The sequence below is a fragment of the Schistosoma haematobium genome, chromosome 2, assembly GCF_000699445.3.
Source record: "Schistosoma haematobium chromosome 2, whole genome shotgun sequence".
Taxonomy (NCBI): domain Eukaryota; kingdom Metazoa; phylum Platyhelminthes; class Trematoda; order Strigeidida; family Schistosomatidae; genus Schistosoma; species Schistosoma haematobium.
The window spans coordinates 3,717,971-3,742,748 of NC_067197.1; the positions used below are offsets into that span (position 1 = coordinate 3,717,971).

At 37.5% G+C, this 24,778-nt stretch overlaps 1 protein-coding gene across 1 annotated transcript in view; it reads right to left on the minus strand.

Annotated features, from left to right (window-relative positions):
* The window catches only part of MS3_00010720 (uncharacterized protein), a gene marked incomplete at both ends in the record, with an annotated part of 54,913 nt that overhangs the window by 12,838 nt on the left and 17,297 nt on the right, over window positions 1–24,778 (minus strand). The window contains 3 exons of the mRNA XM_051219114.1: window positions 4,697–4,819; window positions 6,478–6,525; window positions 7,338–7,654. Coding sequence (XP_051067287.1) covers window positions 4,697–4,819; window positions 6,478–6,525; window positions 7,338–7,654 — 488 coding nt within the window. The remainder of the gene's footprint in view (window positions 1–4,696; window positions 4,820–6,477; window positions 6,526–7,337; window positions 7,655–24,778) is intronic.

Genomic DNA, 24,778 nt, shown 5'->3' on the forward strand with positions numbered 1-24,778 from the left:
GCTTAAAAGCAGCGTATTTAGAAGGAAATCCTATTCACGTCGACTTTCCTTCGGTACAATCGCAAAACACGACTCCTACACTCATTCCTCAACCGACAACCAACACTAGCGATGATACTCCGAATGTATCTGAAAATATACCTAAAACGACGCGTTCTGGAAGAAGAGTAAGATTTCCAGAACATTTAAACGACTACTGCACGTAAGGTAGTGCTCGACATTTTATATTATCTCGATTTTTCTTTTTACGATATATAATATCTAAAAAAAATTTTAATATGCCTATATATTTATATTTTAATTTTAAAAAATCAAAAAACAAAAAATTATTTTTTAACGCTATTACGTGTGCTTGGGTTTATTCTCCCTTTTTTTCGCCGACACTGTGTTTTGACGCACATACGAGAGTATTTCGACATGCACTTACACTTTCTTTTTTCTTTTCCAGGACGGCTGGAAAAGAACAATGCAGTTAACGAGGAGTCGAATTTTTCGTTGTAACTTTTTCTTTTTGCTATGTTGTACCTCGGTCCCATATAGTAGGGTAAGACGACCAGACGCTGCTAAATTTAGTAAGCTATCAGAAGAGTGTTTACCAACGACAAACTCGTTGAGTTTAAACTTCTGGCTGGCCACGTCTTAGGGTCGTCACTGCCCCACTAGGGGGGAGTGATCTGTAGCAGTAAATAAATCCCCAAAATAAATAGCTCTGTACGTTTTCGACATTGGATGCTGACCATATGTTTCAGTGGACTCATCTAGCTGAAGGCGCTCGGTCAGCCATCCGCACTAGATCACGTGTGGCAACGCCGTGCTCAACATCAACCGCAATCGCTAGCCAGATTAGATCAGAGAATTCCGATATACTGGTCATCGCCAAATATACTCTTCCGATCTCCTCGAATCTGTCTTCTGATTTCTCTGAGTGGGAACGAAATATATTAGGTGTTACTGATAGAAGCGTTGTAAAACACTGAATACCTGTGACATCATCAACATCAACATGTAGTTACACATACTTCAAGTTATAAACAGATAACTTTCAACATCATTAATCATAATTAATTGAAAGGAACACAACCTATTTCATTCTCAGATCATATGGATCATGGTGTTCATAATTCGTCTACTGTATTTGTATATTTTCTATTAACGGTATAGTTTGAAATGACAAACAACGTCATGACTTTCATTTGAATTATATTTTATTGTTCAAATCATGCGGAAAACCATATAAACACGAGAAGAGAGGAACAATGTGACTGAAGTACAAGATTTGGCACTTTAACTAGTCTCACTATGCATTAAGTGTGGATAAATGAAGCTAATTTATCTGCAAATTTGTTTTCTGGCTACTTGAACAGTTCTCCCAATTTCCCTGTCCAGATTTGTTTTCCGGCTTGTATTCAAATAAAGTTGACACATATCTTGTTGGATGTATCATCAAATAACAAAACATCGTTTATGTTTATTTGTCTTCTATCTAATTTACAACTTTATTTAGAGATAAAGTAATTAGCCTAGAAAACGTCCAGTATAATTTTGCTTATGTAACTAGCAATGGTACTTACCAATATCTGAAGGATAAAAATCTTCGACATATTTCTTCAAGTAAGGTCGCATTTTGTACAAGAAATCTATCACTAACATAGTGTGTATTCCACTACAAGAAAAATTACAAAGACCGTTTTCTCCACTCATGTACAAATGGCATTTGATTTAAAATCAGCAGTGATTGTCGTTCCTAAAAGTCGATGTCGATATACTTCAACATCTAGGTTTATCAGAAAGACGTGATATGGAATAAACACAATAAACTCTCTTCATATATTTCCTTGTCCGTAGTTTTGATGAGAAATCGACTGATATAATAGCCATTTGTATACTCTCTATATATACAGTGAATAATGTGATTTTAACCAGGTCATATGATATTCTTATCATTTTCCACACACTTCATTCTCCCTGGATGCTATGAAGCAAATTGTGGTTACAGATTGAGAGGATCCTGTAGATAATCATACACCTCCAGTCCATATGAAGATTGGATGAGGACAAAATGATTAGTGTGTATTGAAAGACATGTCAAACTGTCATCATATTTTGCAATGAAAATTATTATCGTTGTCTCGTTTCACGCCTAAGGTGTACATATTGAGACTCGAATTCAGCCAGTTATAATGTTGATTTAAGTAACCAATGAGAATAAATCAGTCTGTTGTTAGGAATAACTACATCAAACAGTATTTTTTATAATAAACATAGATGAATCTCTGAGATTCTCATGCATGATGCACTTTTTCAACTAAATTAATTTGAAATTCGTGTACATGAATGAGAACAACAGGATGCAGACAGGATATGATAACATGGTATTTATGTAAGCAACTTGTTTCGGTGAGATTATAATTTATGGACGAGACGATGACATGCGTTTAGGGAATATGAAAATCTCAGCGTCAATTTGAATACCTGACTCTTACGTTCAATCTGTTCACAGAGGATGATAGCGAAGACGTGACAATTGAGCAGCTATAACTAACTGGACTACTAAGACTTTCCTTTATTTGTAATTAGGGTAATCAAATGACATATGGAATTTGTGCAGACTAACATGATGATGTTGTCTTTCGACGTAATATATGTTGAAGGAAGAAGTTTGATAGAATAGGAACTATTTTGCTCGATCCAGACTAAGACTAAGGCAAGCCATCATAATTGTTGGAAACCGTATAACAAAGGTTGCAACATTTGTAAATGTTACTGAAGCTTCTGCTGTTCATTGGATTGAGTATTGTAGAAATATATACGTGATAAAAATGAAAAGCTTACACAACCGGACTGCACACAAATCATGTTGAAGCTATGCGGTCGAGGCTGACAGAGTTTTACAATCATGACATGGCTCGAACAGTCGACAATTATGGAGCCATATGGATGAGTTCCTCTACCATATGCATTACGATTTTGGGTCATATGACCCACTTTCTAACCTTGACAAGATTTTGAACCATGTTCAAGCAGTGTATCCTTATTAACTCTTTGGTTTTGTATGCTGTATTTTTACTCTGCACTAACTGTTTCCTGATTGACTAATATACTTCAGAGTGACTAAAGATTCGTTAATGGTCGCCCATGAAATAATGTTTCGCTCATGTTTATAAAAGCAAAAAAAAATTTTGATAAAATTACTTTTTCCCATATTTATATGTCATTTCTGATCTGAGAGTTTCGCAAATCTTCCGCAAGACTTCTTTATGTTGGACAATAACTTGTGATTTGTTATACGATTCATTCATGTATACATTTTCAAATAAAACCTTCCAATTGATCTGATCAAAATAAATAATTTGAATTTAATTTACAAGTTCAACGAGGCATGTTATGTTTGACAACAATATTTTCACACATTAACACAAAATTCCACTGTTATCATGTTGTCTGACACAGTCATTTACGTAGACTGCATACTGTTGTGTGTGCTAGGTTTATCTGTCTACCTAAGCAATATGTAACAATAATCAGAAGTTGGATGCCTGTCAAAAGAAGACTGAGAAGATTTCACTTGAGAAAACAGGAAGAGAATCGTAAAGGAATTGAGAAATGTAAGAAACATGAGGGATGTAAAGGACAATTGATAAAACATTCGCAAACGATGTGTTCACTGTATGGTTTTCACAAATTATGTAAGACTTTGCATTAAACAATGGATTGGTTATCCCCACCAAGTCTTCATTCACTACATATATAACACTCGAATGCTTTCACGAGAATGTTTTATCTGCTTCCATGAACCAAACGTGAAGTAAGTGTTTTACCCTTAGTTTGTCTAATTTTTGATTGTGCTTTACCTCGTTCTAACCATGGACACAACCACACACTTACTGCGAATGAAGTGACTTTTAATAGAATATTTTAATCAATGATAGTAATACACAAAAATTCCAGTTCAATCTGACCTTCAATCCATCGTTATCTCAAATACCTGAAAATATCATATAACCTTTGTATTCACACACTTGCGAATCGGGGTAAAGAACATCTAATTCCTCACATTAATACTCATGTCAGGGTTGTTAGCAAATTACTGTAAAATCGACCTCATTCTCAACTTACTATTGGACAGATTCCTTCCAGTTCTTCAATACTGACAGGCGTTGCTTCACCAAACGCGGTTTCCTCCTGTATCTAAGACAATATGTCCACATGATAAACAATACCAGTTATTTCATACATGATATTCAAGGAGGTTTAAACAGTATGATCAGTATTGTCGAGTTTTCTGACAGCCTCGTGTTTTTCAACACTACCAGTGTTGGTTTGATTCCCTGCGAAATCTGAAGTCTTTGATCGCTTGTGAAAATGACTCATTGGTTTCATATTTATCTCTCTGATAACAAAATCACATACTGTTTTATACTCAGCAAACAACATACTCAAATGTGTCATTGTGAAGTGGGAAGTTGAGTGTCCGTTTATTCACTTGTTCCTGCAAATTCCGTATCAAAAGTTCAATCTGATGATAACCGATAAAGACCTCTATTGTACTAGCCAAATACCATGGTTTTCACCGACTGAATATATATGTTCTACTCAACAACTACTTAGTTCACCTTCTGTTAAGTACTATAATCCATAAATTATTTGAAATTACCACTGTGAATAAAAATTGACAAATCATTATCGGTTTACTCACTTTATTGATTTTCGAATAGAATTTCAAAATACTGCTCATTATTAATTTCCTCTGTTCACGAGCCCCTACTTTTTCTATATATTTGAAAATTTGTTCTCCGACCTCGTGATCCCATGGACCTGACTGTTGGAAATGGAAAGCACAAGACACAAATTTGTTTCTTATCATATGTGCAGGATAAACATCATGGGCATGATGGAGAACACCAAGTATGAACGCTTCATATCATGACGTGGACTTGTGCAGAGAACAGGAATGGCGAGTGGTTGTTGTCTGCATGTGTTATTGAAAACTAAGTTACACGCAGTCGCGTTCTCTTTTAGAAATTCACATACGAACTATGAACGTCTCAACCTTCAATCCAACATGAAGCCAGATAAGACGTATTTTTGGTAATAAACGGCTAACAATGTTCATGGAAGACGTCAGAACAAAGAAAGGACCTGTTATATCATCAGGCCATCACACGATCGTCGTCAAACTAAACATGATAATGAGTAATCGTTGAAGAGTTGTACAGGTGATACTACAAGAATTCAGTAGACCATCTTTGATCACGAGAGAGCATTCGACAGCGTGTACATGGGGACGTGGTGGGGAGAGATGAAGTCTTTGCAGGTGTGAGGCACAAAGCATCAGTATAAGGAAAACGTTCCTGAAATTGAGGTTGACCTGAAACTCAAAAGAAGTGTTACACATGACCGAAGATAGAATTTTCAACACTAATGTCAAGGTGGCTCCATTGTACAAAGCTGAAACTTGGATAGCTATTAAGATCATTAGCAAAATAAGGTATATATACATCTAACTGCCCACTCAAGGTACTCCGAATCCATTGACCGTAGACCAATAGCACTAATCTACTCTGATAAACAACAAACAAGCATTCAGTCAAAGAGGAAATTGGGAAAACACATCAATGACATTGCAGGACATTCCACGGATATTGTTTATGGGAATCTTTGATGTGAAATGAAAACTAACAGATCAAAATACAACCAGGGTTGCAATTACGGTAAGATATCAAGATCATGAATTGCATTCGGCGTCAACTCTGTTCGAAATCAGAATACAAACCTGACTGGCAATGTTCAGTTTGTGACTTTTATTCAATAGTGATTACCGGTTTCATCAAACTTAACTTTATAGACATCGAAGCTATAGATCCTATTTATCAACTCTGCTCTGATAGACCAATGACAATGTTTACTGGGTTTATTCTTGTTCAATTCACAAATCTCAACTAGTAATTGTAATTAATCGTCGACAAGATCCACACAATTGATAACAATATTGAATTATTGGGCGCTCAAAATAGTCAAATCGTATCATCGGAAGTTTGGCTTTCCTCATTCTGCTTACCTGTATATGTAACCTCCTGTATTTCTCATTATTTACTCTCAAATCATCAGTTACCAGTCACATTTTAATGTTCCGCGTAATCATGGGTAAGATATCAAAAGACAGACAAGACTCTATTTTGGTGAAGTGTTGATGAACATTTTATCAATAGATGCCTGAGAATAACGCTCGACCTGACCGACGTGTAATTCCATTCAAACATCAACATGAGGAATAGTGTACACAACATTCCCTTAGTCGAATCATTTCATGAATTTCTTCGAACCGCGTTTACTCCTCTAGTTGTTCAAATAAACTTGACAAACTATTTCGTGTTTTGAATATCACAACTAGCAACATGTTAACAAAAAACTAATAAACAAAAATTTCTTAATCACTGCAATGAATATGATTGAATACGTATGTCAGTTTCATCTCACCATGTTTAACTTCTCCTTGTCAAATGCGTCGAGCGATCCTGAGTAAATCTGGAAGAACAAATTTACGTTCACTTTTAGAAAGGGTCAAAATGAAAACTGTAATAACCGCAAGTTATTGTCAGAAATCATCAAACTCTCATTCACAGCATACTTCATTCAATGTGTGTTATTCATTGATATTCTTATTCGCTCATTGTGAAGAAAATAAACATGTCTGATTCGCTGAATTAGATAACGTCATTGGCAAAATCAAATGGTGTTTCATCATCGAACAAAGGTGCACAGATTTGGAATATCGTCCAACAAATTTCGTCGTTAAACTCTACATATTCATGTGGCCGTCTCATTCAGGTCAGCAAAAATAAGCAATTCGACGATGTAGTTGGAGATAAAAGAAACAGTGACAGTAAATCATACCGATTTTGTTGATTACGAGTGTGTTTATTCACAACTGCGTTTAGTGACACAAACTGAATAAAGTAATGGGAACTACTAATAGATTGAAATCGAATTTGTGCTTTATAAGTAGATTCTATTGATTTATGGAACAGCGAGAAAATACGCCAACTTGCACTTTAGGACAAATCATTAGACCAATGTACTAGAAGTTATCAGTACATGACGGTACTGTTGTCAAACTCATCAATAGATTGAATGGGAAATTGCTCACAGAAAAATCTGACTCGCTTAAAATTTATTCAAGAATAACTCACGTACTTGATAACCTGTTCAGTCATTTTACTGGTTTTCAATCGGAATTCAGATTGCTGGCATTGTAAGCTGAACAGAGTATCTAAACTATGTATTTAGAACTTAATATGCATGAAAATAACTAAATCATGTATTGCTTGAAATCTTACATGAATTAATCGATCGTCTCCTTGTGAATAACCTTCAGTTAGATTGATGGAAAAGAAAGTTGTTCTACCACTTTGAAATATCAGTGGCAAAATGAAAGCAGTCAGATTAAAGTGTTCAGGTCTGAGAACATTTTCCGAGAAATCTTTATACTGTTTCTCATCTGATGACATCCTCCATCCGTTGAAAAGTTCTTCTGCCATTTCATGAACTTTCGACTGAATGAACGATTTTTCCATCGAATGGTCGATCGTGCAAGTTTTGTAGAAAGTTTTAGCTGCATTAATACTCGATGAATTTTTAAATTCTGTACTTTCAACTAAAAGTGAAAGAAATCCATAAATTGATAATGTCAAGTGGGTTTTAGTGATGTTTATCTATTTAATACCTATTTATATATTTGGCAATACATGATGGTTTGCAGTACACTGCTCCATTAAATCATTCAATTCGTTTATTAATCTCGTTGTATTCCACATATCAGTCATCACGTTCATTCATGCAGGAGAGGACGCTGAATTCAGTTGTTGAGATTCAGACATACAAACCTGAGCAACTCATTTTCCCGATGTTGTTGTGTTGAACAGTACTTTTCGTTTTCCAACACACTCTCCGATGTTTGAGATTCTTCTTGTTCGTCATTCTGAACGCCGTGTTGTTATTTCGAAGAATCACTATATATTCCATAGATAATGATTGCATTGAGGCGGTTTACGTAGCTGAACACACGTTTTCACCAATAGATACGCTATTATGAAAGTGCTTTTTAAGCCAGTTAGGACACAATTATTCTCGAGGCACGACCAGAGAAACAAGACGAGGCGGAGTACACAGCTGTTTTAATTTTCAACTTTTGAATGACAATACAAAACACTGAAAGACAGCATCAAATTATTTGGTGCATTCCAGCCATTGTTCAGTTTCCAATGTTCAGTTTTCAATGAATGTGCAGACAACTGTTCTTTACATTCTCTTTCTAGCTACATTAATTTAGACTGCTAACAACACCGAATTTTGAGCTGAATGATCAATATTCAGAAAAATGAACAGATTAAAAGCAATGAAGTGCTCGGATGAATTGTTGGGCTTGATTCTGATTGGATTTGTGCATGAAGTGTTAACCGTACATGAAACTTGAATTGAAGTATTAGATATATAATGTTTTGAATGGTGATGAACGACATTGATCCAATCAGCGCTTTATGAATTGTGTTCCAACTGCTAATGCTACCTTTCTAGCTGTCATATTCATTCAAGCATACTGTTTCATTTTAACAAACTTGTTAAAAATTTTCGGATCTAGTTTTCCTAAATTGTTTCAAATAAGAGTTCACAGCAAGATTTGAAAAGTAACAAGTCAGAATGCAAGCACGACAACATCTATTTTGGACTCGTGAAAACTAGTAACTTCGGTATCACGTTGCTTATTCGTTTTATTCAGCACCAACCTCCATGGTGATGTATACTTCAGAACTAGCCTTCGTTTATAAATATGACTAAATGTACCTGGTTGTGTAATTCCATATATATGCTGCTTAACGAATGACGAGTTCTTAACAACAACCATCACATACTTATGAATACAAAGCATGGGATTCAATGAAAACGAGCACAAACCAAATCGACGTTAACTAATTGTAAATAGATCACGTTTGAACAAATGTAACCACGAGACAAAATATATGAAACTCACACATCTTCATGATGATATCATCTGTTTTAACTGGCAGATTATCCGGATAATCATTTTGGGAGTGTTTGTCACAAGAGTGTTGCTCAAAACTATCACAGATTATATCGATACTACCAGTGGTATTAGCAGTTGAACAGTTATCATTGATGCACAGTTTTACTTTAAACGAGAGAGGACAAAGCAAATTTCATACAGAGTAAGTGTTACTTCATGCTTATCACTCAAGTCGAAACAACGAAGTAATAAATTCACACTCTTGAGAATGAGTACAATTATCGTAAATTTAGGAATGTAGGGTAACATTCATTGACTGAATCTCTAAAAATCTTACAATTAATTATTCAAAGATAAGAGGAATATTTAGCAACTGCCGTACCGGATAACACAGTTCACTCTACCAAGACCAAAAGCCAATGTACCATTTCACGAATAATTCAGTTCACTGGGAGAAAACTATGTGGCAGTGTTGGTGTGAAGTGTATCATCATTATTATTCTGTTATGTTTCATAGGCGAACTTTATATTATATATGTATATATATTTATTATTACTGTCTATGATCATCGTGTTTTAAAATCGATATGTCTTCACTGTCAACAGTTTTCATGTTCTTAATTCACCTCATGGAGAATATAATGATTTCCTTCAATTCAATCAATCTGTTATTTAGTATAACATCACTGTGTACTTGTTATGAGTAGGTTCTAAATAATCAGTAGAAATTACTGAACGTATATTCTGTTCATACTGGCCACCATCACTACATATGAAATTGTCTTCTGACAAATAGATACGTCTTGTGGATATATTTTCATGATGAAGCGCATGTCTTCTTTGATTTCCGCTTTGTTATTCCAAACAGAGAATCTTGATGTTTTGAAATGTAAATTCCATTTACATGAAATCACTAGTCACTTAGATATTCAAGGACTATGCGAAATAAAAATATAACTTGAAAATGGAATTCCATGGTAATTCGTAAGGAAATGTGACAATACAATCAAGAATCCAGTTTTCTTGTGGTTTGACTTTTTTCACTAAACTCTGTTTAACCAGATGTTCGAATTTACAAAAAACACACAATAAGAGGTAGCATAATAATCTAACAACTAACAATACAGTCAAAGTTAATCTTATGTACCATGTTATGTCATCAAATAACTAACTAAAGCAAGATCGTCACGATATAAGTAAAATGAAATAGTTTTGAAAAACATACCAGAAGAATGTCTCTTCGAGAAATATACGAATAATGCGATTCCAACAATCGCCGCACAAGCTACACTGATGACAAGAACAAATAATAAAATTTTCTGTCGTCTGGATAATTGAGAAAGTAGCATTTTCATCCAGAAGTATGAAGAAGATTGACTGAGTTTATCAATATAAGCTGCTTATATACACAAATAACAAATATATATAGACTAATATAGACTAATCAATCTGATATTAATTACCATATATAAAATAAATGAATTCCATAAAAATAATAAAATGCTTATCAGGTCACAGTGCCGCCAAAACAAAACAGAAATATGTCAGCGCTTCACATCAATAAAATATGCCTGTTTTCTAACTATAAAGAACTCTAATTGACACTGTCTCCAAAATATAAAAGAATTCCTTAGTTATCTTCGAAGATTATAATAATACGTTGTGCAAACCACTCTTTAATTACCGTGGATACTTTGTTCTCATTTTTTAAACATACCAAGCAACTAATGTGCGTGATTATGGTGGTTGCCACACAAGTTTTATATCCATATTGAAAAGTAAAATTTTCTGTATCAAGTCGTAGAATTGGTATTAATCTTGGTTGTAGCAATCTCCTAAGCATTCAGTCATAATTCTGCCTTAGCTGTTCAACTTGATTTCGGTTTCATTCGAATCCTTTTTTTTCACCTGCATACTTACTTACGCCTGTTACTTCTAATGAAGCATAGGCCGGCGACCAGCATTCTCCAACTCACCCTGCCATGGGGCTTCCATTGTAGTTCTATCCAATTGTTGTTTGTTCTTTTCATGTCTGTCTGCCTCCATTTCTCGTCGTAATCTGTTTTTTAATTCTTCCTCTTTTCCTTTGGCCTTGAGGGTTCCTTGTGAGCGTTTGCCATGTGACGCAGTTGAGTGCTTTCCTCAATATTTGCCCGATCCACTCCCAGCGTTTCTTTCTGATTCCTTATTCCATTGGGATCAGGTTTGTTCTCTCCCATATTAGGAGGATCTGACTCGACTTCAAAGTTGGGCAGGCGACAACGGACTTACCTTCAACACTTCAAAGTGTAAAGTAGTCCATCCGCGACATGTTATAGTCTACAGTTACAATTTGAGCAACATTTCTCTAGAAGTATCCTGAGTCGAAAAAGATTTATGAGTCCTCTCACCCTGTGATTTGAAGTCCTACGCTGACTGTGACAGAAATCCCTTTCGAGCAAACCTTGCACTGTTAACGTTGAAGCGCATTTTTGGACAGTTTGACGGAAGAACTTTCCACATAATCTTCAACAGTTTTATTCGTCCCCATTTACGGTACGGAAACATAGTATTTCCTCCCTGACTCTAAAAGGATAAGGACCCTCTGGAGCGTATCCGACGGCGAGCCAGGAAATCAGTTCGAGGACCGAAATTCAAACCTTATGAAGAGCGCGTCTAATCACTCGACATTCTACTCATTAGAATATAGGCGTCTTAGAGGTGACTTTCTAATGGCTTACAGTATCCTTAACACTTCTGGACATTCCCCAAACATCTACCTAGGCTTAGTCCCAATACAAACCTAAGGGGTAACACCTAGAAACGGGAGACACAATAGAGCAGAACGGACTGTAGACACAACCTCTACTCCTTAAGAGTTGTCAAATGCTGGAATTCACTGCCTACTGAACTAGTGTAAGCGACTTCCCAAGAGTCCTTTAAGAGGAAACTCGACCTACTCTTAAGGACCAGGGACAACATCTTATTATAATAACAATAATAATTTATTCTCAAATAACTGTTGTTACAGGAAGCATGCCAGTTTACATGCGAGATCAAGTTTTTACAAATGATACAATATGCACTGTAGTAAATTTCTCTGCAGGGTTGATAATTTATAAAATACGAAATGTAAATGGTTGTTGTCAGTGTAATATTTGGCTCGCTTCATGATAGTGGAGCTGCGACGTGCAACTGATGGTCAGGGATAGTTCCACTGAAGGTGTGCGCTTCTAGAAATCGCAATTTTATACCGCTTTTCAATATCTGAGGTGGTTCAGCAAGGAGAAGAGAGTGTGGGATTATATGCAGTTATAAAATATAAAGCTAAAGACAGTACTGTGGTACAAAGTTGACTATCTCCTTTTCTATTGAAGCTATTGGAGCCTTTTTATCTTTATATCAGTTTTTTATAGATTTTATAGGGTCTTGAGTAGGCTTTGTATATTAGTGAATTGTGTAGTTTGCTTGTAATAGGATTACTGGGTAGGAAGTAAAACCAACCCGACGTTCCAAACACGATTTATTAAGGTATTTTGCATGATAAATCAGCATCAATACCATAAGTTCGTGACATCTCACTTGACCATAAGGAGCCGTAATGAAACAAAATCTTCTGCCCTACAGACACGGGTGGATTGAAGTTATATCCCCACCATCATGTTTGGTGGTCAGTAACGCCACCCTCCCTCCTTTTGTGATGTTAGGCTCTCTTACGTTTGTGGTTAGTATGAATACTGCTTTAATCAAAACCCATGGTTGGGATACACTTAGTTAACTTCACTTTATCTTAGGCTATGGAATGTCCTAGTTGGTTACCCCAGGGCTCAGTACTAGGATCTCTTCTGTTATTGATTTATATAAATGATCTTCCACAACAGGTATCGTCAGACTTATTACTCTACTCCTTAAGAGTTGTCAAATGCTGGAATTCACTGCCGACTGAACTAGTCCAAGCGACTTCACTGGAGCGGAAACCCCGACGTTTTCTTAAAGACTAACGATAACATCAAAATTAATAAAATTCGAAGGAAAACGTCTCGATGTAAGTGGTACGTTGTTTTATTATTAATAATAGTGTGGAAGATGCTTTCTTCGTTGTGTGTCTTAGGAACATGGAACGGTCAAGTCCGAAGCTTCTGAAGACGGCCTTCGATGCTGCTTCACAGTTCGAAATTGTGAGGAAAATATGTAATGAGCGTCACAAAGTTATCTGTGATAATAAATAGTAAAGCGCTCGGGGTTAATAAAGGTTCAGAAAAATGTTCAGTATGGATGATCAGCGCTTTTCACTTTTGTCTATCGTATACTTTGTATGCAACCAATTGTATTGATCCTATCTACTAAAATTCCCATTGTTCGCTTTTCATTTGCCGAGTGGTCGTCTTTTAAATACTGCATTTAAAAGTTTTTGGTATTTTAACTACATAATGGGGTCAGTTTCAGCGTTTTTAATCTGAGGAAACGTCAGGATACCTTGATTTGAACCTCATATTCTTATTGTGACTCATTCGACAAATAACATAACAAATATCAATCCGCAGCGTTCAAGCTGTTTTTATTGTTGAGAGATCGAAAATAAATGTATGCAAATTATTGCGTAAACTGATGATGGAGCTTGTGATAGATTCATGAGAATATGTGTATAGAATTTTGAAAAAATTGTCTATCTGGGGAGGCATAAGACTAATGAAACGAGTAAACTAATAAAAAGCTTGAGCAGATAATATGAATAGCAGAGTTAGTAATAACAGTAATGCAAATCAAATAACAAGAGGATACAGGAGTAGTACGGCGTTGAGTCGCGGTTGATTATGATCAACACTACAAGAGGAATACGTGCCAGTTAACAGATAAGATATCAGAAGGCAGTTGATATCTGTAGTCGAGATGTATTTGTTGACGATCTCGTCGTATCAAAAGAATACCGAGATGGTGACAGGTTATAAGTGTGGTTACTGAGCGTAACCGAGTTCGTGAAAGGTCACAATCAACAGTTGAACAAACAAGTACAGTAAAACAATCACTGGTACAAGACAAGACTTGAATGTTTCATTAAAACTCTTTGTTCAGCACTGCAAGCTGAGCTCTTATCGCTTTTATATTTCATATGCGACAGTGATAAATTTCCACTAGGCTTATCTAATCTTTACCTTGGTTACAGTAAACCACACTTGGAAACCAAACAGTGAACTTGTAGCGGTGAATGAATCCACCATCTCAAGATAAATAGCGCTATTAGCGTTTGAAACTGATAACGACCTCACCAGTTTGACTGGACGCACTTTAGATCAAGGCATTCAGTCAAACATGTGCACCGGATTACCAGTGGATATCAGTTGCTATGCAACCATCATAATCTTCAACAGTTTTATTCGTCCCCATTTACGGTACGGAAACATAGTATTTCCTCCCTGACTCTAAAAGGATAAGGACCCTCTGGAGCGTATCCGACGGCGAGCCAGGAAATCAGTTCGAGGACCGAAATTCAAACCTTATGAAGAGCGCGTCTAATCACTCGACATTCTACTCATTAGAATATAGGCGTCTTAGAGGTGACTTTCTAATGGCTTACAGTATCCTTAACACTTCTGGACATTCCCCAAACATCTACCTAGGCTTAGTCCCAATACAAACCTAAGGGGTAACACCTAGAAACGGGAGACACAATAGAGCAGAACGGACTGTAGACACAACCTCTACTCCTTAAGAGTTGTCAAATGCTGGAATTCACTGCCTACTGAACTAGTGTAAGCGACTTCCCAAGAGTCCTTTAAGAGGAAACTCGACCTATTCTTAAAGACTTAGGATAAAATCTTTTTATGGCTTACCGTTTTCTTTTTTCGTCTATTAACTTTAATGTACCTAGATTCCTGCCATGAAGTATTGTTGATACGCTGCTATTAGATGCAAAATCATGTTAAGCGGAAGCATTTCCGCTAGCGCGCTTTTCGAACGGGAAGTTGAGTCCTAACGTGATTTGCATTTATCAAACTTTAGCCTCGTTCTTACGCAACAAAAGTACCATTTCAGTTCTTAAGAATCTTTCCTGAGCTATACGTTCGGTAGATTACTTTTTTGTTTGAGTTTCACCATATTTAATAGTTACCTGTGGTTTTGTACCAGCTTACTATTAGGTTTCTTTTTGTTTTTAACGTAAAGAATAGTTTCAGTTTATATCACTCGTTTTATCCATTTTTGTCCGTTTTCAGTGTGCTTTTTAGTGTTTTTCAAAGGTCTTAGGCTTTTGCAAGCATCTATAGCAGTTTGCTTCAACATAGTCATGAAAAACTCATGCGAACGTTGGGGATGCCATTTTGCTGTTACAACTGGCATGCAGTGCGACAACTGCAAAGGTTGGTCCCACGAAGCATGCACAGATCTGACAGCAACTGCTTACAACCGACTCAGCAAGTCAGACCAAAAGTGGGTATGTGTCACGTGCAGCATGGACGCTGTATTCTTGCTCAGTAACATCATTGTCTTACTGACAGGTCTGCGGAACAAGTTGTCGGTTAATTTATATAACGATAGTAAAAAACCGGTAGACAAACAAGAGCGTGCGACGGATACAAAATTGGGGATGTCGACAGGTATACCATCGATGGAGCATCCATCAACACTAATGATGACGTGTCGAGGCTCAGCACCACCATTACGTTGACGGTATTAGACTCCCTAAGCAAGCCCGGGTCTCCCAGCTCAGGGTCCCTGAACACAACAGTGGTTCCAAAGAACCCTGTAGGTGATTCGACCTACGTTAAGAGAGTACAAAAGAATCAGGCATCACCGCCTAAGCCGAACAACCCAAGTGTTGCTGCACGGAAAATAACTGGTGAATTAGTCGCACAGTCTACCCCCAAGACTGTTCGTCCGGTCAATAAAGAGCCCAAGATTCAAAAACGCACACTGACCTCCAAACAACAAGTTATTAAACCTGAACCCATCGTGAAACCTGGTAAATTAACATCAGTTCGTGACGATTCTCTCATTATCATGAACCTCGTTGACAATCCTGACCTTCCTCTCAGTCTGCAGGACAAAAATGACAGGATGCTCTGGGGTGAATTGAACAAGAAGCTTGAACTTCCTAGAATAGAGCCTTTGACGGTCACCCGGCTCACTCGAGGAAAGGATTCTAAGCATCTAAATCATCCGAGGCTTCTCCGAGTAACATTTAAGAATGCTACCGACGTAGAGGACGTCTTGCTAGCAAGTCACTTGCTGAAATCAGATGGTAACGTAAGAATATTGCCCGACATACCGTACTCTGAGCGCAATATCATACGAAACATCCCTAAAGAATCTCGCGAGAAGTTTTTCCGCGGTAGAAACATAATTGTTCAAGGTATACCGGAAAATGCAGACCCTACTCAATCACATTCTGACATCAGGAAATGGAAATTCATCAAACAGTCCTTGAGGCTCAAACACATACTGACTCAGCACGTGACGAGACTAGCCAAGAAGGACGGTGACCCTAGACCCCGTCTAATGAAGATAACCTTCCCATCTTCCCACATGGTGGCTGCAGTTCTGGAAGCATTACGTGCCAACAGACGTCGATTGCCACCTGGAATCCACATGAACCCGGATAGACCATATGAAGCTAGGACCAAACACAAAGGCAAGTTGGAGCTGACCATTCCACTTGTGGACTGTCTAAATGATAAAAAACGTGTAAAGGACAGGGCCTACCACCTCGGCAAACCTCATATAGGTGGGCTACCTGTCCATTCACATAAGGCTCATACAGAACAACAGGACGAAGCTCACGCGTTCCAAATTGAAAGCATAAACTGCTTATATATGAACGCCGCGAGTCTACCAAACAAACTGGATGAATTACGTGAACTTAGCAATGCTAATAAGGCCCATCTGATAGGAATATCTGAAACCTGGATATCTTCTCAGTTCTCGGACCAAGAGTTAGCATTACCTGGGATGATTTTGTTCCGCAACGACAGAAAAACAGGAATTGGGGGCGGAGTAGCCATATACATAAGCTCTTGCTTGGAGGTGCACCAAGTTCACAACCTCGAGTTTAACAATCCTGAGGAATTCATATGGTGCTCTGTTATGCGGCCTCTCTTTGTCAAGCCAAAACAGGAGTTTCTCAACTGCTAGGTCTTAACGGCTCGACCAACAACGATGGCGACGCCGCTAACCTTCTGGCGGCACATTACTCTCAAACATTTCAACCGGCTGACATCAACTTCACTGACGAAAGCTTCATCTGCAACTCCAGAAGACTTTCCAAAGTGAACCTGAGCGCTGACTTGGTGTTCCAGAAATTGCAGCACTTAAGACTAGATACGTCTTCTGGCCCGGATATGGTTCATCCTGCCATACTGAGGGAGGCAGCCTCAATCCTGGCAACGCCGCTTAGCGTGATGTTTTCACACTCGCTTAGCCGAGGCAAATTACCGGAAAATCGGAAGTTGGCTCACATCACACCAATTTTCGAAGGAGGTCGACGCAATAAACCTTCAAGTTATCGGCCAGTGGCTCTTCTGTCATTACCTTCAAAATTCATGGAGTCCATGATATGCGACGTTTTAAACGACTATCTACTCTCCTTAAATTTCTTCTCACCCCAACAGCATGGTTTCAGGAAGGGTTACTCTTGTATAACCAACCTGCTGACAGCGGTGGACAGATGGACAAGCATCCTCGATCGCAAGGGAAAGGTCGATATTATTTACCTTGATTTCTCAAAAGCTTTTGATAAGGTTAACCACTTGTGTCTTATCAATAAGCTCAAACGACTAGGTATCAAACCACCTCTAATCGATCGGCTTACTTCATACCTAAAAAATCGACACTTTAAGGTTAGGATTAATTTCACTTTATCTCAGGCTATGGAATGTACAAGTGGGGTCCCGGGGCTCAGTACTAGGGCCTCTTCTCTTCTTGATCTACATAAACGATCTTCCTCAACAGGTAACGTCAGAAATATTACTCTTTGCCGACGATGTGAAACTTTGGAGAGAGATACGCAATCAAGACGATATACAGGCACTTCAGGAGGATCTGACTCGACTTCAAAGTTGGGCAGGCGACAACGGACTTACCTTCAACACTTCAAAGTGTAAAGTAGTCCATCCGCGACATGTTATAGTCTACAGTTACAATTTGAGCAACATTTCTCTAGAAGTATCCTGAGTCGAAAAAGATTTATGAGTCCTCTCACCCTGTGATTTGAAGTCCTACGCTGACTGTGACAGAAATCCCTTTCGAGCAAACCTTGCACTGTTAACGTTGAAGCGCATTTTTGGACAGTTTGACGGAAGAACTTTCCACATAATCTTCAACAGTTTTATTCGTCCCCATTTACGGTACGGAAACATAGTATTTTAGAACTATGGTCTACTATGATATTAGTGCTGCTCTAACAATAGACCTAATCCTAAATTTGTAGATTTGTCATGATATAACTGCCTAATCTATAAGATCTTACGTGGAAGTCACATCATCGACTACACCAACTCACTGTGTCGTATCAATTACCAATACATGATGTAGAACAAGGTTAGGCTAGAGAAGGAACAACATATTTAATATGAATAGAAGATATAAGGTAATATTCAGATGAACCACGCCTGCATGGTCGAGCCATGCCATCCGATCAACTCCAGTCCATTCAATTCAATTCTTCGCGCCTTCTCCATTGTTAGGTATTTCTCCGCGTTAAATATTGAATATCTATTTCCTGAGTAGTCTCGTGTTCACAGCTTTGTGGATTGTGTGGCTATTGTCCAATGCCACTACACTACTCTAACACCAGAATCAACGTGATGTTGGTTCGATACCAAATTGGATGGGGTCGTCGCGCGCCGGAGGTTACCAAGGATAATAAGAATCCTCCGGGTATTGGTAAGCTGAAAGATAAATCAAAAGAAGGCGGCAGCATCTGGTCGGGAAATACATGTAATAATTTTAAAATATCTGCCTTTATGCTTAACATGCTTGAAATAAAAATTTGGGTGAAGATTATTTGAGCTATAAAAAATGGGATTACAATAATAATAAAAATAATAATAAAACGATGCGTGTTAATAGCCGCTGGTTAATAACTTAACGTATAGGTAGTAAGTATTTTGTGTTTAGAAATATCAAAGTAATGAATATTGTAGAAATGTTAATATTGGTATTAGTTTTGGTTTAAATTATGAAATCAAATAACGATTATGCCGGTAGGTTGTCCATATGAGTTGATTTCCAATTGCATCTGTATTAGTAGGCTAACTGAAGGAACAAAAGTAATAACGTGGAAAAGAATTCCAACTAGTGTTCCAGTTAGTTTGATACGGTTTATTTAGTTACGGGGAGATTTCCTCAACCTCATTTTTACTTGACCGTGATAGAATTTAGTATACTACCAATACACATGAATGGTGATCAAAACAAAATTTAAATACGTTAGTGATAATTGTACGAATTTTGGACAGATAGCTAGGAACAAATCGTTAAACATGAGTGTATTCGTAAGAGACATGCTCTAGACTCAATGTTCTGACCTGCGGCAGACTATTTATTTATATTTATACTTGCCGGTTGATTTGGCATACAAGTTAGTTGCAAGTATGCAGTTTATTATAAGGCGGAATACGATCTAATTGAGATATAGTGGTTATAAGTTATTGACATCAGTCAAGCCTATGTATCATATTACTAAGTGATATGATGCTGCAAGATGTATTTGGCTAAATAAGTTTTTACAAGGTTAACCGTCAGTGATGCTCATGTGATTATCAGGGAGAACATAAGTTGTAACCAAGGGGAGTACACTCCCAACTCACGTCTATGGTAATGGCTTGAACCTTAGTCAGTGTTGGGGTAAATTCGACATTGATATTTTCAGTTTGCAGGAGATTTGCTCGACTGCTTATACTGATTATTTGCATGCATGATTGTGTCGCTAAACCATCAATTACACTGACAAGGTTTTGAGATATTTACTGAATGAGCAACTGATAAAGAAACATACAGTAATCATCTGTAGTGAATGAAGGTAAAAGAAAAACAACACTAGTGATAGTTACAAGTCAGTTTGCTGACCGATTTTGTTAATAGTTTCATTAATTTTATCAATCATATTACGTGATTGTCAAGTCATGACAATGCTTTATGACGATATCCTGAAACTGTTATGTTTAACTACTTTCAGTGTTGAATGAGGATTGGTCAGTGGAAAAATAGGTATTGTTGCTTTAGGTGATTCGAAATTATCAGAAATTTGTAACATTAAAGAATCCGAGACGCCTAATTTAATTATAAATTTCAATTCAGAAAGATTCGTTTAGTGTTAATTCTAGTAGGCTGTGGAGTTTTGATTTTAAACGTTTGTTTAGCCCACAGCTACCTAGGGATTTAGTTATTTTACTAGTGTAGTTGATAGTACCTAAATTTTCAATCTTATTATCTAAACTATGTTCGCATTTTAGGCTGCTAATATGATAAATCAACCCATAAACTCAAATACGATTAGCAACAACGACTATGATTGGTTAATTGATAAATGTTAAAGGCGATCCAGATGATTTCTAAACTTAGAAGACATGAAGATATAGTGTAACGTATGTGCGGGCCAGGTTAACAAGCAGGTTGTTGACGTATATGACAATTTAAAAATAATGAACATGACCAGATAAATAAATTCCAAGTTAAGACTGCTTGTGAAACTTCAGGCAGGAATATGACGCGTTATAAACATTCCATAAGAAGTTACTGCATTTAACCTAGGGACACTTACAAATATATAGCAAAAGGAACCGGAAAACATATACATGTTAACTTAAAAAAATCATTAAGTAAAATAGTTGAACTCGCCTTGGTTTTTTTTGAAAATCAGATTATTCAGTGGACGACATATATAACGCCATTCGTGAGGAGTAGAAATGATCCAAAAGCATCCAGAATAAAACATGCAGTATGGCAATCACTTCCAGGGTGCTTGATGCTGTTGAGGTTTTTGGGACTCGCTCTGATCAGAACAACTGAATGAATCCAGATAATTGTGTGTGCCAATGAATGAGCCATCTAAAATGAACTTATGATTGCAGAAAACTTATAGCTGGAACTCACCGTATTTTTTGGAGAAGTGTCATCCTTGTTGTTTGGCAATGGAACTCGAGAATATGAAATTAGGCAGGCAGTGGTCGGAAGAAAAGGTATTACAGGATAGTGCGTAGTTTAAAACCGGATGAGGTGTTAAGTGAAGGAACACTGAGAATTAGATCCAGATAACTATTCAGTCCTTGATTGAATTGTTAGTCAATGTATATTTACGCTATTTACAGGTCATATTTGCTAGAGCTTGATGTTTAAACAAGTCTATGTCGCTGAAGTATGTAAATGCTATTATAGCTAGTTAACGAACCATCAAAGCTAATTAGTTGATATAGATGATCAACTTTTATTATCGATTGAGCTAGTAAGTTATGTGAACTAGTAGATATAACATTACGATAATATATGTGACCATTAATCAAAGGACTATTAGAATACTGGGTTTACAAAAATAAAAACCGACTGAGAAGGTTAAGGTGGAAATAAGGATTAACAGTAATGGCTTGCGTTTCTTTAGTTGGGCTCACCAATGTAGAACTATGGTCTACTATGATATTAGTGCTGCTCTAACAATAGACCTAATCCTAAATTTGTAAATTTGTCATGATATAACTGCCTAATCTATAAGATCTTACGTGGAAGTCACATCATCGACTACACCAACTCACTGTGTCGTATCAATTACCAATACATGATGTAGAACAAGGTTAGGCTAGAGAAGGAACAACATATTTAATATGAATAGAAGATATAAGGTAATATTCAGATGAACCACGCCTGCATGGTCGAGCCATGCCATCCGATCAACTCCAGTCCATTCAATTCAATTCTTCGCGCCTTCTCCATTGTTAGGTATTTCTCCGCGTTAAATATTGAATATCTATTTCCTGAGTAGTCTCGTGTTCACAGCTTTGTGGATTGTGTGGCTATTGTCCAATGCCACTACAGTATTTCCTCCCTGACTCCAAAAGGATAAGGACACTCTGGAGCGTATCCGACGGCGAGCCAGGAAATCAGTTCGAGGACTGAAATCTAAACCTTACGAAGAACGCCTCAATTCACTAGACGTTTACCCATTAGAATATAGGCGTCTTTGATGTGATTTATTAATGGCTTATAGTATTCTTAACACTTCTGGACATCCTCTTAAACACCTACTTAAGCTTAGTTCGAATAACAACCTAAGGGGTAACACCCAGAAACTGGAAACACAACATAGCAAGACGGAATGTAGACACAACCTCTACTCCTTAAGAGTTGTCAAAAGCTGGAATTCGCTACCGGATCAGCTATTCCAAGCGACTTCTCAGGAGTCTTTCAAGCGGCAACTTGACCTATTCTTAAGGATCATGGACAGCATCACACTATGATTTACCAATTTCTTTTCCTCTTTTATCGTTAACATACCTAGGTTCCTGCCTGGAGGATTTGATGATCTCTGCTACTAGACACGGAAGCCTGTTAAGCGAAAGCTTCTTCTGAGATTAGATGGTGGTTGGAGGTAGTCAACAGGAAACCCTGGACCCGGGTTTCGTGCTACTTGGCACTCGTCAGCAAGGTGTACCTGTAATCTTAAGGGAACTGGTGCTCCCTGGCGGATTCGATCTCGTGTCACCCAGCTTCACAGTCAGAGACGTTACCACTGAGCTATCCGAGCCGTGACTAACCTCCTGTAGGACTGAGATGTAATCACAATTGATTGATCACTGGGTGGTGATCAATCTCATGCTTGTCTAGTCCTTATTAGTGCAGATCGAATGCTATCGATCATGTTGCAATGTGGCCACCAGTCTGCACTAATAAGGACTAGACAAGCATGAGATTGATCACCACCCAGTGATCAATCAATTGTGATTACATCTCAGTCCTACAGGAGGTTAGTCACGGCTCGGATAGCTCAGTGGTAACGTCTCTGACTGTGAAGATGGGTGACACGAGATCGAATCCGCCAGGGAGCACCAGTTCCCTCAAGATTACAGGTACACCTTGCTGACGAGTGCCAAGTAGCACGAAAACCGGGTCCAGGGTTTCCTGTTGACTACCTCCAACCACCATCTAATCTCATTACATAGTGCTCGCAGTGTCGAGTCACCTAGACTGGTGGCCACATTGCAACATGATCGATAGCATTCGATCTGCACTAATAAGGACTAGACAAGCATGAGATTGATCACCACCCAGTGATCAATCAATTGTGAAAGCTTCTTCTATTCCGTCCACAACCATTTGAACCACTTGAAATATTTGGACCATTTTTGGTGCCTCTTTTAAAAAGGGTTAGGTGTAAATGCGTTCTTCAATTCATGATGAGGTATGACAACAATGACTTAAAAATAAAGCTGTATAGCAATGCTGAAGCCTCTACATAAAGTAAAAGCGAAGTTTATACGACTATGTATGCACAAGTTGAAATGATAAAATCAAACATAAGAAAAGTCGAGGAAAAACTTATCGAAATTAGTGGTACGTTGTCTTATTATTACTAATAACGGAGAAGATGATCTTTTCGCATGTTTCTTAGAAACATGGAACGGTCAAGTCCGGAGCTTTGGGAGACAGCCATTGATGCTGCTTCGCAGTTTGAAATTGTGAGGAAAATATGTAATGAACATCACAAAGTTATCTGTGAAAATAAACGGTGAAGCAATTGATGTTAGTCAGTGTTTAGAGAAAATTTCAGTATGGACGATCGACACCTTTTAACTTTATTTACCATGTAGTGTGGATGAAATCAATTGTTTTGTTCGTTCTCTATAAAATTGTGTTTGACCACTTTGCGCTTGTCGAGTTGATGTATTTTGAATACAATATTCGAGAAATCTTTGTATTTTTACCAAATAGCAAGTTCATCTTCAGCGTTTCCGGTTTAAATAGATGATAAGAGACCTGAATTTGACTTTCAAATCCTTATTGTGATTCATTCGATAAATAGCATAAGGAAATATATATTTTCGGCAATTAACCATCACGTTTTACATCTACAACTATCTGTCCATGACGTTTAACCTATTGTTGTTGTTGACAGATTTAACATAAATGTAGGCAAGTTATTGTGTAAAGTGGTAATGAAATTCCTGGTAGATTCATGAGAATATGTGCACGGAGTTTTGAAAATTTGTCTATCTGTGGGGGCGCAGGTGTAATGAAACGAGTAAAATATTAAAATTTCGAGCGGATACTATGAAAAGCAAAGTTAGTAAAAACAGTAATGCAAATCAAATAACAAGAGAATACAGGTTTGAGTGAGTTTAATCGAAGGATTTTTATTCTCACTGCTCTTGAGATGCTTGATAACTGGATAAGTATAAGATTTCAGATTCAGATTTGTGTAGTAAGGACAGTAGGTCTACGGCCTATGTCATTCCTTTTCTAATATGCTTCTGTGAGTGTCCAGTCTTCTCTTGAAAGAGTCAATTGAAAGTGCGGATACCACTGCTTCAGGCAGCAAAATCCAAGTATTGATGACTCGGTGTGAAAACCTGTATGCCACCGGTATTTTGTTCATTCTTGGCTTTTCTACTCGCCTGCTATGTCCTCTGAGGTGTCCCGATCTAGTGAGAAGAAAGAGAGAGAATAAGTTAGGTCCGAAATCACTTCTTAGTATTCTGTACATCAAAATTAGATCTCGCCTTAGTCTGCGATAGGACAGAGTAAAGAGGTTCAGTTTTTCAAGCCGCTCCTTGTATGATAAACCCCGGAGTTCCG